This window comes from Opisthocomus hoazin, chromosome 1, assembly GCF_030867145.1.
Source record: "Opisthocomus hoazin isolate bOpiHoa1 chromosome 1, bOpiHoa1.hap1, whole genome shotgun sequence".
Taxonomy (NCBI): Eukaryota; Metazoa; Chordata; class Aves; order Opisthocomiformes; family Opisthocomidae; genus Opisthocomus; species Opisthocomus hoazin.
The window spans coordinates 63,410,602-63,428,584 of NC_134414.1; the positions used below are offsets into that span (position 1 = coordinate 63,410,602).

Sequence of the window (17,983 nt, forward strand, 5' to 3'; positions counted from 1 at the left end):
TTTGCCACCGTCATCAACCAGTGTTTGTTTCTCTTCTAAAACACTGAGTTCAGAAAAGATTTGAAGCACATGCTTAAGTCCTGCCCACTCCGCCAAGGATATAATTTTAGATACTCCTAAGCGATCCTTAGATAAACATCCTTTTGTACTTGGCTATTGGTTTGTATGTGGATATAGTTGGCTCCTGTATATTTGAAAGATGGCCCAAGTCTGAATTCTAGATAAAAATCACTTGAAGTGTGAGCAAAGACAATTCCATGTTACCAGCCACAAACCTTTTAGGCCTCTGATGTGCTGTGCAGTTCCACTTGATATCTGGCAACTGACATGCTAATAATTGCCTGTCGATCAATGAATCCTTTAGGGTAAAATGTGAGGAATTTCAGTACCTCCTAAAGAGGATTGGTCTTCTCCCTTCTGCTTCTCTTTGTATTCTGCAGTACGTAGATGGTGAGTGAAGCCTCTATGAATATACTCTTCTGTGGCAGGAGGTCAGATGAAACACTGAGAAAAGGCCATTTGGTTAATGCAAGTTATCTGTTCCTCACCTCCGTGAGAAAGTCACTTCGCAGCATTGCCGTGACCCGTCAGCATGACACATGTCCTGATTGGTTGGCGATGGGGGAGAGAATACCTTCCATGTTCATTTCTATGTGACTTACTGACTTTGTCACAGCAGAATGAGTTTATTTCCCACCTTTACCAGAACAGCATCTGATGTGTTCATCTTATGGTGGTGTTGGTTGTAATTAGGCCCCAGAATGTGCTAATGTAACTGCATTTTGAGGCCCATTTGTAATATAGCCACTTACTTATACCTAGCTTTAATTTTCACTTGTTCAGCATACTGGCGGATGGGGTCAAACTAAGCTCTTGCTTGTAGGTGGTTGGATTTGGTCACTGCTCATGTCCACATCGATACCAAAAAGGTGGTTGTAGCGTTTCAACTTCCTGCAAAGTAACTTTGAGAATGTCAGTGATGTATTGGTGTGCAAGTCTTTAATCGGTGGGGTGTATATTGAATGCTGTGAGCCAGGCACATTTTTTTGTGATACTTTCCGTAACACTTTTCCCAAGTTGTGTCTTCCAAGTGTAGGTTAGGAAATCTTTTTAATTCATTGTCCATTTGATATAGTTTGAAATATTTGATAGTTTGAAATACTGGAGTTGTACTGATAAAATTCCAGTACATCAGAAGTTAAGTCTAGGATTATAAATAGGTAGGTAGGTGTGTCGATACATCTGTATCTACCTATCACAGATAGGTGCTATTTTAATTTCTAGACTATAATGCCTGTGAACTTCTCACAGAGGTGCAAATCATATATTCGCTGTCGTACGACAGGCATAGTGCCAGAATTTCTTTGTTTCCACGTTTGAGGTGATACCATTTTTCTTATGTCTTTTGTAATGTAGAGTTAAGTACTTTTAACCTTACAACCTTGCTATTAATCTGTTTCACTATTTTGCAATGATGAATTCCATTTCTTTTGAAAACACTGTATACAGTTGTGTGCTAGTGTCAATAAAATTGACATTTGTCTAACAAGCTGTGGCATTTTCTCAAATTTCACTGAACATTGATTTAGTGTGAAACTGTTGGTAAATCCTTTCTTGCTAGCTGTAATAATACAGACCTTTATTTCAGACAAATACTGCTTTGACTTTGACTTATAATAGGCTACATAACTGTCATGATTTCATTAACTGATAACTGTGTTGTGTTTTTCCTCCTATTTTCAAAGGAATGACATACAAACATCAACTGGTTTGGAACTGGAAAACATTCATGTTCTAGCAGTAGATCTTGAGTTCTTCCAGAAAATAAATAGGTTTTACTACTAGCCTAATTATATATATTGGTGCCTCTGTTTACTGGAGTATCTCAGCTGTGTGGTAGCAACAGGAACACTTACCTATCATAATCTAGGGAGGACGTAAACACATGACAGCAAAATGTATTTCACCTTAATTGTATACGGTGATGTATGTGTTTTACATTTAATCCTAGACAGCCTATTAGCTGTGGTAATTGAGAGCCTGTCACATTTTTTTGGTTGGATTTTAATGTATGATGCCAAAATGATACAAATTGTAAATGTTCTTCCACATGACAGATCCATCTTGTATAACAGGTTTAGATTGTCAGAGGTTTGGAGGAGGGGATAACTGGGAGAATACTGGGCGGTTTTGGCAAACTGTTTCTTTTGTGCAGTCAGTAGTCTGGCTGCCCCCCAGAAGACAAAATGCTAATTTCAGTAATATTTAATGTAGTGTATATGAATCCATGGAAGTGTCATTAATTGTCTTAATTCTTTAATATTTTTAATCCAAAATTAAATGGGACTTTATATCTGTGATAATCTAAAGTTGTGATGCTTTGTGCATTAAAACTATTGCTTTTCTTATGTAAATGTAATGCTAGCATTTCCATCCCAAACAATCAGAGGAGCATGGAAAGACCTACAAGGTATAATATACATACTTACATTGTGTGTAGAAATTGGGGAATTAGTAGTTTCTTCCCTTCGTGTTAGATCTGACTGATCTTAGCAGCAGCACTGCTATAGCAAGTAATCGTTTTTTTTTTTCTCTAGACTTACAGTAGATAAATTTGTTCTAACTTGTGTCCTATAGCTCCCTGTGAAGTACTGGTTTGAGTCTTTGAAGTTCTACTTTCTAGAAAGAATGGCACTCCTAGGGTGACTCCCTTATTGTTGTATTTATTCTCTTTACTGGAGTGGATTACAATGGTGAAAAATTTGGTATTAATTTGATGTTTAGCAGTAAATGTTGCAGCTCAGTCGTGTATGCCTTGATCCCTTCCCTACAGAGACACTAATTTCAGCCAGTTTCATCAGCTAAAAGAACGCTCCAGTCCCTTGGTTGGATGCAGTTCCTCTAGCTGCAAGTCCATTTGAACTAGTTTGAGGACCCTGATGGCTGTGTCGTGTAGTGTAATTTCACATGCTGCAGCTTAAGGTTGTAACTCTTTTTGGTACTTTCTAGAGGGAGCCTATCCTAACTGAGTTCTGTTTTACCGTTTTTTTAGCAGGTTCTCTGACTGGCAGTCCTCACCTTTCAGAGCTTTCCATCAATTCCCAAGGAGGACCATTGGTGGCAAATATGTCTTTGTCTCCCAACTTGAGCCCTGATGCCAAGCAGTCATCTCCGTTGATCAGCCCTTTGCTGAATGACCCGTCGTGCATCAGGACTGATGATGAGGAAGAAGTCAAAAGAAGGGTAAGGCAGAGGCAGTTGGCCTTGGCTCTCTTCTCTGTGTTATGTTGCGACTACCACTGTCAAAGTGACTAATATCTAGACCCCCTGCCGCTTCCCTCATCATAGATCCACACAGATAACTTGGGTTGGGTTACTTCGTATCTGCTGTCCTCGGTCACGTTGTGTCCAAGAGCATACCTGTGCTCCTGAGGCCAAACTCACAATTTGGAGTGGGTCGGGCCAGAACCACGGAACTGCTGTAGCTGAGGGCTCAGGGCCTTGGAGTCATTCACCTGAACAGAGGTGCAGGAGTTAGGGGCCCCAGCTCCTCTTTAAGCAGCAGAGAGAAGATAGGTAGCTCTGTGTCCCTAAGGTGAATCTAGGATAAATCCGGGCCAGTCCTGTTCGTTGCAACTTTAACAGCTTGTTTTGACAGGGTTTCCTATAAATCTAGCTTGTTTTTAAGAAGTGGAGTTTGGTAGTTGTAACAAAACAGTCAACTCCAATGTATTATTGGAGGGAAAATTTGCAGGTGACAGAAGGAAAAGGAACAGCGTTGAGCCTGTGCAGGAGTGTCCAACCCAGGCTCTCCAGTCTGTCTCTGCTGGGAGCACCACTGGGAGCATTTGGTGGTGGGAGTAGAAGACGGTCTCTTCGAGCCACAGCCTGCAGCGTTCTGCTGGGAGTGTTTGGCTCAGCCCCATTGTTGCAGAAATGCCGTAAGGGAGCATCACATCCAAAACCGCTTTTCAAAGATAGAAGTGCTCCTGTATGAGCCAGAGTGTTCTGGGTGCCTGCTGGCTCATCCCTCCTGTGCTGCAGGGTGAGAGGGGGTTTCTCTTGCCCTGCTGTTGCCTGCTTTTTCTCCTGAGGCTGGAGCATCTTAGGAGGAAGAAAATAAGAGCTTAGATGGCTTTGCTGGAAAGTGGGAGCATGTGTAAGGGAGATCTCTTTTCCCGCTGTGCATAGTTAGCAAGATATGTGAGAGAAATTTGAGAAGAAGAAAAGCTAAGAATCAGTTAATAAACCCGTGATTCTCTGTGCCAGTCCAAGTTATGGCAGCCAGTGACTGCTGTGTATACCAGGTGGTGATGGTTCCTATAGGGTTGTGTACTGACTGGGAAATGCCCACACAGTCTCCCCTTGCATCCCTTTCTAGTGCATCCTCTGCGTCACTGAGCTTCAGGGAGGAAATGCAGAAGCAAAAGACTGTGGATGTTTTGCTCTTCCTTTTTGCTTCCTGAGAAGCACAGAGCAAGATCTGTTGGGATCCTTTGGCTCTTCAGAATTAAGAAGTTGAGACCGCTTTTGCCTCTTGGATAACACATGAACCCCCCCCTCTTGTTTTTGTGTTTTGTTTTTTTTTTCCTTGGAATTTGAAATCTGTAGCATACCCTAAGGTCCTTCCCCTCTCCCACTGTCAGGTTGTCCAGTCGCACTGGGAAAATCTTACAGGTTTGATTTTTTTTGAGAGTATTTTTACTGTAGATTCTTACCCTGACAATGAAGCTTATAATAATCTGACACAAACTTTTGTCATTATTTGTCAAATTTGATTCACATGGTTATCTAGCCTGCAAAAGATTTCCTCGTGAACTTCAGAATATGTCCTGCTCCAGATGTGTGGAATAAGCTGGAAGGAACATCAGCACCCCAAAGTTGTAGAAATCACCTTGGCAGAAAAAAAAGTCTCTCAAGAACCCATAGAAAGTGCTTGTTCTCCTGTGTTTGCAAGGAATGATTTTTTTCAAGGCTTCAGGGCTTAGGAACATTCAAGCATGAGTCACAGTAACCACAAACCAGGGTCATTAGTTTGTAACTCTCTTGGTGATTGTTGTCTGCAGTTTTTTCCTACAGAAGGCAGCTCCATAAAAGCAGATGAAAACCTAATGTTTTTGCAATTTGCAGAGATTCCCAACTGAGAAAGCTTACTTCATTGCTAAAGAAGTGGCGACCACAGAACGAACATACCTGAAGGACCTTGAAGTCATCACATCGGTATGTTTACTTGAGCATTACTCATGAAACATGTGAAGCTCTGGTCAGCAGTAGTACTTCATCTGCTCCATTTAACATCTCAGCTGTTCCATGCTACGTTTATATTCTGCACTGCAGGTATTCTCTGTAGTGCACAGGAGTACAGCTCTAGGGAGGAAATAACACAAAAAGCAGAAAGGAGAGATTTGTGCTGTGGTTAGTAACATGCACTACGAAACTGTATCAGGTTGACGAACTTGGGACACAGTTCAGTTATTTTTTCTTGCTCTCATACTTTGTGGTTCTAATTACTAAAAATGCCTGTGGGTTTTCAATGACTTCTCTTAAAACTGAAGTAGCTCCCTAGGGGGGCATATAAATGTTTTCTCCTGGATTAAATGCCCTCCATTTAACATGAAATATTGTGGAGTACCTATTTGAATGATTCTGGTTTTTCGGTAAGTGAAACTGTCTGTTAAACGAGGCATTGATCTGTAGCATCTGATCAGAGCGTGATTATTAAAATCACCGAGGTAAATACGCGCCTTCTTTACACACAGACAGAGTCTTGTGTAACTTCCAAGAACAATGTACACAAGATTTGGCATTAAGTAATGATTGTCTGTAAAAGGGCACTGGATCCAAAACCCCTCATGGTATTTCATCAGCGCTGCCAGCTCTGCACCTCCCAGCTCTCTAACCTAAGCCCAGTGTATGAAACTCTGTGAGGTGCATTGCCATCTCCTGCTTCGAGTGTTGAGGTAAGGAGGACGTGCTGCAAGGAAGAGTCTGTTGGTACCAGCTGGGAACATGGGAGAGACACCTTCTCCCCAGCTTCTCGTCTGTTCCAGGACCCCACACGGCAGACGCAGTTGACCTGACGCCAACTTAGACATAGCTGATGTAGGCTGGAGCAGCGTGGTTGTTGCAGGCAGCCAGGTAGCTGTGGCTCTGCTGCCAGCTTACCCTGGCTTTCTGGGAAGCCAGGCCAGCGAGCGCAGAGGCCAGGTTCTGCGGAACAGTGGTCATTGCTGCAGTCCCAGCAGCAGATACGCTGTTTTCATCTTCTGTTTCACCCAGTGGCTGCAGAAACAGAAAGTTTTAGCTCTTCAGAGCTCAACTGCATTTCCCACCCTGGCCTTTATTCTTGTGGTAGGCAAGTTTGAATTTGCTGTGCCACTGAGAGGCGTACAGCTGGCTCTAAGGTGATCATCAGGCCTACCAGCTCTGCCCCACAGGTGTCTGGCCCAGGAGGCCACTGAGAGTGAGCGAGTAGCGAGCAGCATTGGAAAAGGCAGAAAGAGTGAGTCTCGTGCTTGAAGTTTGAAACTTGGTGGGTCTGCAGTGCTTCAACCTTAGCTCTGCTCTGTGCAGAAATAAAACAGGGGAGAGAGAGGCTTGGAATGGGTCTCTGTTCATCCCAGGTCTGGGTCAGCTCCAGCTGATGGGGTGTTAATGCTGCTGTAATTTACACATGATCCTACAGCTGTCTAGGCACTGCTGGAAGTGAGCCATAGATAGCCGGAACCCCTCAGGGCAGCGAGGAGGGAGTAGCGTTTTCGTGTTAAAGATACTAGTTCGTGCTACCTTAACAAGCCCCCTAGTCCTATGGCTTTATATCACCCATAGGTCCGTTTGGGTGAAATAAAGAGAATATGGAGCAAAACTGAGCAGGAGCCTATTGCAGTCTTAACAGTGTTTGGCACTGACCCTCCCGTTTTCTGCTACTAGCGTCTTGCCTTGGAAGGGCAATGCACCGTCCTTCTACTGGTTCACTTTGCAAAGCGCGTGATGCTTTCTGTCTGCACAGCAACAGGGGCTTGAGTGCTTACTGTACCAACTCCTGTCAGAGGGGTTGCCGACAGAACTCAGCAAAAGAAAATGCAGAGCATGTTTGTTGTTTTTACTGCAATGTTTGCAAGTGTTGCAAGTATTGCAGTGCTCTCGTACCTGCAGTTTTTGCAAAATCAGTTTCTATTGACCAACCGGTCTGGGCTTCAAAAGAATTTTCAAGATTTGGTCAGTGATGGCAAAGGGGAAGGGGGTTTCTTTTTCAACTATGCAGGGCCTGACCGCTGGTAAGAGCACTAGTTCAGCCTGTAGGAGTGTCAGGGGTAGCCTGGGTTGTATTCCCAGTGCCAGCTAAGTAAGGTCCTTACTGGGTTAGGTGTATTTGGGCTAGGTGTATAAAGACAGCAAATGATTGTACCTGCTGGGTTGCAACCCCCTGACAATTTTGCTTCTTTTTTCTTTGTAGTGGTTTCAGAATGCAGTGAGTAAAGAGGATTGCATGCCCGAAACACTGAAAAATCTCATTTTCTCCAACTTCGAACCCTTGCACAAATTTCACACTGGTTTTCTCAAGGAAATTGAGCAGAGACTTGCTCTGTGGTAAGATTGTTGTTTGTTATTAAACTGTGTTATTTCATGCAGTTTGGCATTTTTGCATTCCCTTTTTGCTAACTCTTTGTGATCTACTGTAGTGATTCATTTGTGAAAGTCACAGATATTGGTTATTAACAGACTGGGTATATTGACAGACTGGGTATATTGGATCGTGCTTTGTTCATGTTTACTCGACACACTCTGTTGTTCGTGTGTCTCAGTCAGGTACATATGCAAATAAGATCCTAATTCTGGATGAAGCTTTCTCTTGCCAGATGTCAGTGTTTCTATATGGCAGCTCTTCTGAAAAACATGTTGTAAGCAAGGCTTATCAGTAATAAAGAGGGAGCTGCAAAGGACCAAGTCCTGTTTCTGTCAAATAGGCATAGGCTGGGGGGATTTCAGAGACCAGCTTCCCATTCTGCAGCACCGCGGCTTTGACAGTCTCAGGGTCTACAGTGCACTCTACAAATTGACAGAGTGTTGGAAGAGGACACTGGGCTTAAAAATTATCTATCCTTAGCATAATAGTGACAGTAAAACATGGCATTTTTGTGAAATAGCCAGGAAGTGAGTAATTCTTCCCTGGTGGGACTCTTAACTGAGTTTATTTGACCACTGATATCTGAGCAGAGGCAGCACACAGAAGCCCGCTCCTTGCTCTGATTAGACCTGTCTGGACTAGATTGTCTTTCTCTGTGTGGGCATTTTTGGTAGCTTATCTTTGGTGCTGGGAGACCAGTTTTCCTTCTCAGTTAGAAAAGTGACAGTGGAAAATCACGTGACAGCAGAGCAGGCAGACCTGATGAGTGCTCATCAGTTTAATGCCTGTTTAACTAATTAATCAAAACAAAAGCAAAACACAGTCGTAGAGTGTGTGTTTAGCTCTTGTGGTGTGATAAGTGAGGCCATTGAATGAGAGGACAACACATTGCAGACTAGTGCTATCCAAACCCACCCTGCACGGTTCCAGAATTAACAGATATTTTCTGGCAAGAGGGGAATGTGATACTGCCCGTTAGAGCTGACTTCCTCACCCAGGTCTCTGTGGTTGGTGCTTGACATAAGGTTACTCCTAAGGCACGTGCTGCATGGCAGCTCTGCCTATATCTCCCTTTTTTCATTGGGCTGCTGTTTTAATCCAGTCGGGATTAATTGCTTTCCAGTAAGGAATATTTATAGGAGGTACTCCATGAAGGCTCTTTTAGATGTTAGAAAGTATTGATTGTTTCTCCAGCTGTGGTGTAAGTTTAACAGTAGTTGGGTGGGGGTGAAGAGTGCTTAGTGAGAAAAGGAAGATTTATACAGTTAGTAAAGGGCCAAGTTCTGCTCTCCGTCAGACCAGTCTAATCTAGTGAGCTTGCTGGGTGCTGATTCCTGGGGCACGTGTTGAAACAGAGATTTCCCCCTGTATCCGTCTGGTTGCTGGTGGCTTTACAGGTGGATGCCAACCTCCTGTTCAGGTGTGGTGTTTCTCAAAAGTGGGATGATGCTGCAATAACAGCCTGCTGTGGAAAGCTGGCATTGTAGTAAGTGAGGGGACGTATGTTAAAAGAAAGTAAGAATGTTTAGGCTTATAGACTTCCCATGGTTTTACTTTGTTTCTCCTTTTCAGTTAGCTTCTGAGACAGAGTAAGCCTTTTGTTTTCCAGCTTCTCCTTGTGTCCTAAGGGTATGGCTTCACAGGGCGGTAAACCTCAGTTCAAGCCTCCTAATATCATATTTAAACTGCAGTGCTGATCAGCTACAAAGTTACTTTGCAATCCAAATTTGTTCAAAAATTTTCTGCTAGGTAACTGTGTCCCAGCTGGGCATCTCATTCTGACTTTGTCTGCTCAGCGATTGCATGTCCTTCCACAGTTAGCATAAAGCCACTGGGAATTCTCCATCGGCTGCTCTGATTCATTTGGCAGAAATGCAGTCACGTTCCTGCCCCTGTTCTGCATCCAGTTTGCAACCAACAGCGTGGGTTTGCCGAACATAATACCACTGTTATAGATGGTATTTGTTTTTAAAGTTCTGGAAGATTTACATATGTGCCTTAGGAAGGGAGGCAGATTTCCTGGCAGGTGTGGTTTTGGAGGTGTTGGTGTTTTTATATAATGCCACAGATGCTGAGATAAACTGCAAGCAATAAATTCTATCCTATAGAGATTACCGTTTAATTAAATGGTGAGTGACAAAAATAAACAGCCCTTCAGCATGTAGAAGAAGCAGCTGGTAGCAATGTGTTAGGGAATTTCCTCAGCAGGGCGGCCAAGGTCGCTTAGCTCAATGCCCGTACTGTCACGCTTGTACCTTTGTCGTTGGCCCCGGGTGGTTTTAAGCCAGCAGGGCTCTACTCACCATTATCACAGCACAGAGCCTCTCCATCAGGCAAGTGGGGGCAGGATTCCCTCTAACTCATTTACATCTGACTCTGCTGTGTCAGCTCTTTTAAATTTCTGGGCAGGTGGAGGGGGGAGGGAGGTGGGACGCTTGTCCTGAGACATGAGCGTGCTCCACGTTCATCAGAGGGTGACGTGCCCTATGATAAAAGGGCCTTTGAATGAAAAGGTTGTGGACTTCATCAGGCTATGGAAACCCACAGCTACCCAGGTGTGTTGTGGGAGCTTGTCTGAGAGGAAGAACCTCCTGCAGCCAGCCATCTGCATTCCCCTACGGCGTAGGATGCTGGGTTTTATCAACTTAAAGTGCAGTTCAGTCTGCTCGCTCTGCCTAGGCGTCAGTGTGTTTGTCTAAGGTTTGTTTCAAACCTTTATGCTGCATGTTGGAAGCTCTTACGGGAGGCCATTCCCTGGTCTCTTAGGACTTGGGTCGTGCTGAAGATGATGCTCTGCAAAAGAGCTGTGAGGAGAGCAAGGCCAGGGGAGGAGCACACATCACAATTGTCAGATGGCTCTGTGCTTTTAATTTGTTAAAACATCTATAGACTTTTTAGTATTTGGCTCAAAGAAGCTCAGGTTGTGCGTGTTATTAAAAGCATTTCTGGCTTGCTTGAAGGCTTCTGAACTGTTTGAATCTGTTGTCAGAGGCAGACTGTTTGCTACTGAACATCTTCAGGGCTAGTATCCTTTTGACCCAGTTACAGATTCTGGCAGGTCTGAATTGTCTCTTTATACAGTTCACCCATTTTTCTCCTTAGTACTGCATTTCCTAAGAGCAGGAGATCTCAGTGTCTAGTGCCTAGTGAGAAAGCTTTTAACAAGACGGGATTTGATGCTGACACCAATAGCCAACTGCAGAATATAGGCAGCTGCTGCATTTTTCACAGCCAGAGTTTCTTTCTGGCCACGAAACTGAGCAGATTCCTCACTCTAGCAAGCACCAGGAGAGCTGCATCCGGCACCCAGGCATCCACGTCCTGGTCCTGGCTACCAGAGGTCCTGGTCCTGGCTACCAGGACTCATCCAGGTTGCTCCTCAGCAAGACTTCAGGTGCGGGGCCAGGAGCTCCAACGTTTTTTGCTGGGAGGAATATGGGAGGTATATCTCAGTGACTTAAAGCTGGCCCCAGTTTCCCAGGGCCTGAGGGATTTTATGGCAAGGAGGAAGAGGTGTGGGCAGTGCAGGCAGAGCATGACGTGCTCCATTAGCATCTGGTGGTTGAATGGGAGAAGTCAGTTAGGTTTTGCTCCTTCATTTGTGTAAGCTGTTTTATAGGTTATTCATTTGGGCCACAAGCACCATTTTCCAGCCAAAAAAATTGAGCTCATCTTCCCACACCCCTTTAAATGTTTGTATTACAAGTTCTCAAACTGGTTTCTCTAAATTCTGACAGAAGGTGGCAAATGGAGAACCGTAGGTTTGCCCCCTCAGTCAGCCGCTAAGCACTGCAGAGAGCAGTGCTAAGGCCAGCCGGGATAGCCATTTCTGCCCTAGGAAGCCCTAGGAGGTATTATGGAGCTGCACTGGGGGCCTTAGCCTTGTGCTAGGAAGAAAAAGCGTTATGTACTTTCCAGAAATGCAGGCAGACCCATCTTCTCCCAGGGAAGCCAGTAATTTGACTCCCTCTTCGCAGGCACTTCTGAGGAAAGCTGCTACACAGTACCACCAGATGTGGCTGAGAAACGTGCGGCTGGTAATCTGCAAAAAAATGCTCTTAGATCTTAGCATATGAAAGGAGAAGGCTCAATCAGGATTCATGGAAGCCAGTTTGAAAACCTGTAATAAAAAGCACTCAGGGAGGTGTGGGAAGATGAGCTAAATGTTGATTTATTAACCATTTTTTGTTTAGGAAGTAGTATTTGCGGGCAGGAAGAACAGCCTAATAAATAGTTTGTATAAACAAGGCTGCAGTCCTTATCTGCCTTCTCAAACGCGTGAGTGCTGACTATTCAGCTGGTTCTGCGTGTCTAGTGAGGAGGGACGAAGAGGACAGTTTTGAAAGTGTCTCTGTACAGAAACGAAGTGTGTGTGGTACTACAGACCTCAGTCACGCAGTGTGGATCCTTAGACAAAGGCGTTGAGAGGGGCTCTGTGCCAGTGCATTGCACTCGCTTTGGAGAGGGCAGTTTGCATCGCTGAAGTCACGTTTGGGTACCTCTGGGGATTAGAGCCACACGACAGCCAAACGAATTTGAAATGGTGGGGGAGAAACAGCTTGTCCCGCATCCATCAGTCACACGCCGAGCCACCTTACGTTTGTCTCTGCGGCTCTCCCAGGCGGGATGCGCCCAGGATCGCCTCTGAGGAGGTGCCACGGCAAGGTACGAAATGTTGCTGTGTTTTCAGCGTATTTCCACGCAATGGTGTTACTTGCTTTGATCTCTTGCTGATTAAAAGCATGACTGACGCATGCTCGCTGTAGATTGGGTTTCTCCCACAACAGGGATAGCCAGCCCAAAGTCTTCCAGTGTGTGCACACTCCCCAAAGGCTTGGTGGGACGCTGGGAAGCTCTGGTGGTGCATTTCAGCAGCACAGTTCTTAGGCTCTGAGCAGCGTTTCGTGCACCACTTACTGCTGGAAGGAAGCTCAGCGTCGGCTGGAAAGAGGAGGGCAGTAAGAGGCACTGTGTAATGGCAGGGTGTGAGCAAGGACGAGGGTGTTTTGCTTTTATCGACTCTCCTTTTCCGGTTACAAAATGTTTGTCCTGCTTAAAAGGCCGTTTTAATGGAGAATGTTTAAGGTATTTCTTAATATTAGAACTTGAGTTAATAATACTCTTAAAAAGTCAAAAGTGTCTAAGTGCTTAAAGACAGTCTGTAGTATTCAGGAGGGGAGATGCTGTTCTCGGGTGTGTAGCAGAAGGTCGCACACTGCAAATATCATTTGCTGCAATTGAAGCTTTTTGCTTCAATTGAAGGGCTGCAGTGGAAGCTTTTATGTTGACCTGGAAGAAAAAATCTCCGTTGCGATATCTTTCTCTCCTTCTTTGCCTGCTCTCCATCCCCAATCAAATTGCTGTTCCTTCTACTAACATTCCTGGATGACTGAGGATAGCGTGGGCTGGCTTGAGATTTCTTTCCATTCATTTTTCAATGACGTACACTGAGAAGTTTAGGTAATTCGAAAATCCAGCATAGCTGCCTGCCTAGTCTCTGTAAGCTGAGCAGGTGGCCATTTTTAGTGATACGTAAGGTAGTGTCTGAGTTTCTTATCAAGTATGAAAGCTGGTCTCCTCTTTGCTTGCAATTGTACACTTGCATTATGGTGAAAAGGAAGGGACTATTTGGAGAAAAATGGGAAATTATCTTATTATGGAATAATACCTCCACTATTCAGCAGGATCTTCAGTGACCTTAGACTTCCCCACACAATGTCAGGCACATTATGTGTGGGGAAACCAGCTTCTACATCTTTTATGGAGCTGGGGGTCATAAATCAGGTCCTGATGAAAACTGGAAACAGCCTAGTCCCTGAGCTCCTTCCCTTGTCACTGGCAGATAGATACCATGTTCAAACAGTGACCCGTGAAAACAAGGAGGAAGAAGAACAATTCAGCCATCGATGCACAACAAATGAGCAGCTTCTTCCCCCCAGCAAGCGGAGTGTTGTTATTCAAATCATGCACCGCAGGGAGAGCTCTCTTCTCTGCTGCTGTGCTTTGGGCTGTTGAAGCAATAAGACACCATCCAATGGGTCGGGCGTTCGGGTTTTATTTTAATATTCTGTGTATTTGGATGCTCTTTTCTTGGGGTTTCTTTTCTTCTTGTTTACTTGGGGTTTGCGTGCTGAGGAGCTGGGGAAGAGGGCAGTGGGGGTTACTTTCATGTGACTGATGTGATGAGATGCTGTGCAAGCAGTCAGTGCTGGCCGTGCTGAAGAAGGGCCAGGGGGTCAACTTTTAGGAAATAAGGACCTGACTGTGCGATGAACAACTGCCCTAAATATTAGCTGAAGTTCACAAAGTCAATGAAAGCACTCATTATGACTGGTAGGCGTGGGGTCAGCCTTCGAGTAGCTAGCTAGTAGATAAGGAATTTGGAACAAGAACTCCAGCCAACCTTTATGTAGCCTTGAGATCTGAAAAGCAATTTCTGTTTAGAAATAGCACCCTGTAATGACGTGCTTAATATTTATCTTGGCAGTAAATCAGAAAGGTACCAAACTGCTGAAGTCCATTAGATTAACTCAAATGTAGAGACAGAAAAAAGGACTCAGGCAATGACAGAGAGTTAGAGAACAACACATAAAGCAAATTACCAAATACCACATTGTTCCTGGCAGCAGCACGAACTCATCTGGCTTGGCCATTTGCGGGGTTGTGCGCAGCGGCGCAGCGTGAACCATTTTGGGATGGGATGCTGCATGCTGGCTGCACGGGTGGAGGGCGACTTTCCCTCGGCTCCTGCCGGTGCGGTGCTACTGCCTGGGACTTCAGACGGGTTGTGGTTTCCAGTTGGGGCCACTTTGGTGTGCCACACTTTGAGCAAAGCTTTGGTGGCCGAGAAGTTTTATTTACAACCTCTCAGAGGAAATCTCAGTGGGGAGAGCTGCGGGATGGATGGGTCATGGGGAAAGGTGAAGGCAGGGAACAGCACAGTGGGGAGATGACTTGGCTGGCAGAGGCTTCCTGGAGAGAGAAACTGGACATTTATCCTCAGGTAATGTGGCGACTGTAGTCTTGTAACGTCCATACGTACCTCTGCTGTTGCAATATAGACCATTTCCTGGGCATGTTTTGACTATGGCAGTGTTGATATAATGTAGTGCTTTTGCAAAACTAGCAATGCTAATTAAAGTCACTGTTGACACAACCCAACTTCCTACCCCGGTGTAACCTTTGAGTTCAGAAAAAAACATAAAAAAACTTACTGAGAGCTGTATTTTTCTTGCTTAAATAGGCATGTGAGTGCCTGGGGGACCTAACACAATAGGAAATAATTAAAGACAGGCTATGAAACTGGATATTGTTCAGATGAACATGAAGCAATCCGTTGTTTATCAGCCGAGTCTCTTTGTCTGTTGAAGGATAAAATATGAGATGTTACTGTGTACTATTCAGAAGCTGTGCCCTCCACATTTCCCAGTCAGAAAAGCATGCAGAGAGATTATCCAGCATGAACATAACTATGTTTAACTTCACAAAACAAAATATATGTCTGAATATGCATCTATTCATGTAATAATATGGATTTTTTAAAAAAAATTCTACGTGTCTTACTACTGAAAGTATATTCCTAACAACAGCTGCATCCTCCTCTGTAATGTGGTGAGTGTGGGACCTCTCTGGCTAAATTGCCTTCACTGTACACAGAATTTTCTTAGAGGAGTGAACTACTCCAAGTGGGTGAAAAACAGTATATCCATTTAGCAGTAATACAAAACAGAGGTCCTTGTATCCTTGGATTCATTTAGAGCTTGGTTATATTTCTGTCCCCTTCCAAGGTAGTGCATTTCTTTGGCTGAGTTGCAGTTGCTCACACCAGGACTGGTTCTGTCTCCCCATACTCAGATGTGAGAGTTGAACTGAATTTTAAATATGGAGGACAGCACATAAAAAGCCACGCTGTGGGAAACTTGGACGCAGTATTAGAAGCAGGAAAGGGGAGGGGGACGGTGCTTCTCCCCACACACCCCTGGAGTGGTTTTCTTCTGAAAACCTGACTTGGTTGGAACAGATCTGTAACAGTTAGGTTCTTATATTTGTTATTTTTCCTCCTGTGTTTTCTGAAAGATGTGTTTGGATTCCAGCAGAGTGTGGTATCCATGCCTGTCTCACACATGGGTTTAGAAGCAGGAATATCTCTTTCATCAGGAGCTGGGTTTCTCCCAAGTAGAGCACCCACCCAAGTGCAGCTGGCTGGGTGGGAGGGGAGCAGTTTGCATTTTTAGTACTGAAAGTGACACATTGAAAGAAAATTCCTGCCGGTATATAACACTCATGAGTCAAACCCAGATGTTGGATGGATTTGTTTTGTTTTGTTTTGTTTTTTGTCCCACTGTCCCTTGCACAAGCAGAAAGGTTTTCCGAGGAGGAACACCTGCGGGTCCTGTTGCAGGGTGCAAATCTTGTTTCTGAACAAAATTACCCTTCTGCTCTAAGACCACGTATTGTCATGGGATTTTGATGTCTATTTCTCAAGCCATTTCCAGCCTTCTCTGGTGTGTTTAAAAATGCTAGCAGTTTTCTTTAAAGGTCTAATCCTTCTGTTAAGTGCCTGCCCTCTCTGTTGTTAGGAGTGCAAGCCAGGCTGGGTGAAGGGTGTACTGTACCTGGGAGTTACACGTTCATCAGGAAGGCTCCTCACACACTCTGGAGCGAAGGAGCGTGAGGGTCAGGAATTTAAAAGAAATGAGCTATTGAGTTCCTTTCTGTGCTTGTAAGTGATTATGCGGTTTTATCGCATGACTGAAGTGTGTGATATTTCTGTTGTTGACAGGGAAGGCCGCTCTAATGCTCACATTAAAGGAGATTACCAAAGAATTGGAGATGTTATGCTAAAGAACATTCAGAGTATGAAGGTAGGAATGATCCTGTAACTATTAAGCTTTGACATGGATTAGGATTATTGTGCTTTTCATTTTCAGATGATGTTGCCTTTTGTGCTGGTTTTTGCCAATTGTAATCAAAGCTTATGCTATGAAAGCTTCCTTTTGATGAAGTGTCAAGTGTTTGGTGAGCCCTGAGATTTCAGAATTGCTAGCTGATTTTAAACTGTCCAGCCGCTTTCCTCAGTCCCCTCTCCCAGACTTCAGGAACGTTTCATTTCCAGTTCTTTTTTCTTTCAAATAAGAAGGCAAAGCATCGGGATTTGTATGACTGAAGAGACTGTTCAAATGCCGAGTGCGCCTACTTGTGCCTGCAAATAGAAGTTTTAAGATACTGCAGGAGCAGTGACCATAATCTGGATATTGATTTGACTTGGGAAACTTACATTTTGTGCACTACGGTGCCAAGTTAGATGAAAGATTGTTGAATAAATGTGAATAATTGCCTTTGGCCCATTTAAAGCTAAAAGCAAAAATACATGTATGAAGTGTAAATCTAGGGGTAATGTTCAGCAGACTTTGCATCTGTTCTTAGTCTGGCTGGAGTAGTATTTCTGATGCTCTGTGTTACTGAACAAACAGCGTGGAAGGCAGGCAGAGGAGCCTGGGAAAACCCCACGGACTTTTACAGCATGGATGGGTAACATACAGCTCACCTTATTCATGTATCTATGTAGCCAGATTGGTGTGTGGCGAAACATGGCACTGCACCTTCGGCACGTGGATCTGAAAGTGCTTTCAGAACTATCCTAAATCTTCCCTTGGCGATTGCCACTTTGACATTCTGCAGTTAGTAAATGCAGCAGCCTCGAGTCCTTGGCTGGAGGAAAGGGCAGTTCAGTCTCTACAGCTCTCCTGAGGCGTGCGTTAGTACCTTTCAGAAGGTTCCTTTCAGAAGGACAGAGAGGTGAAGAGAGACTAAGTGATGTGCGAGTGATTATGCAGCAAAACAGAAGAAGAGAATGTAGAAATCTTGATTTACAGTCCCCAACAAAGACAGCTTTGTTGCCAATAAGGCGGCCTTACCCTTTCTGCAGCGTACTTAGCAGGGACTGCTTTTTGCCCTCAACACACAATTCAGAGGCATTGGAAGAAATGCATGGGGAACTTCTCTGCCTCCATCCCTGTTCTTGAGAAGTACACACCTTTTCACAAGCAGTTTTTGGAATCTCAGCCTCTGACAGACTCCGCTTATGCTCTCAGTACCTTGCAGCGTTAAATTGCCCGTCCTTCACTGTCTGCAGGTCCTCCTGCGGCGCTCGTTCAGTGGCAGCGTACGGCCCTTGCTGTAACTTAGACCTGTCACTGTGCTTGCACCTGCTTCGCCATTCTCCCTTTCCTGTTAGGTTTTGTTCTCTTTGCTTTGAGGGCCGGCACCGCTGGCAAGCACAGATACTTGGAGGAAAGAGGCAAAGCTCAGTTTGACTTAAAGAACTGCACTGGGAAAACAGAGTTAGTTAAAACT

The 17,983-nt window shown here is 44.5% G+C and overlaps 1 protein-coding gene across 3 annotated transcripts in view; it reads left to right on the plus strand.

Annotated features, from left to right (window-relative positions):
• FARP1 (FERM, ARH/RhoGEF and pleckstrin domain protein 1) overlaps positions 1-17,983 on the plus strand; it is a 221,186-nt gene that overhangs the window by 186,011 nt on the left and 17,192 nt on the right. For 2 of the 3 annotated variants that reach the window (XM_075424046.1, XM_075424054.1), the window contains exons 14-17: positions 3,053-3,243; positions 5,131-5,220; positions 7,457-7,590; positions 16,410-16,491. In XM_075424046.1, the coding sequence (XP_075280161.1) occupies positions 3,053-3,243; positions 5,131-5,220; positions 7,457-7,590; positions 16,410-16,491 (497 nt within the window). The remainder of the gene's footprint in view (positions 1-3,052; positions 3,244-5,130; positions 5,221-7,456; positions 7,591-16,409; positions 16,492-17,983) is intronic. The other variant, XM_075424062.1, reaches the window with a different exon arrangement.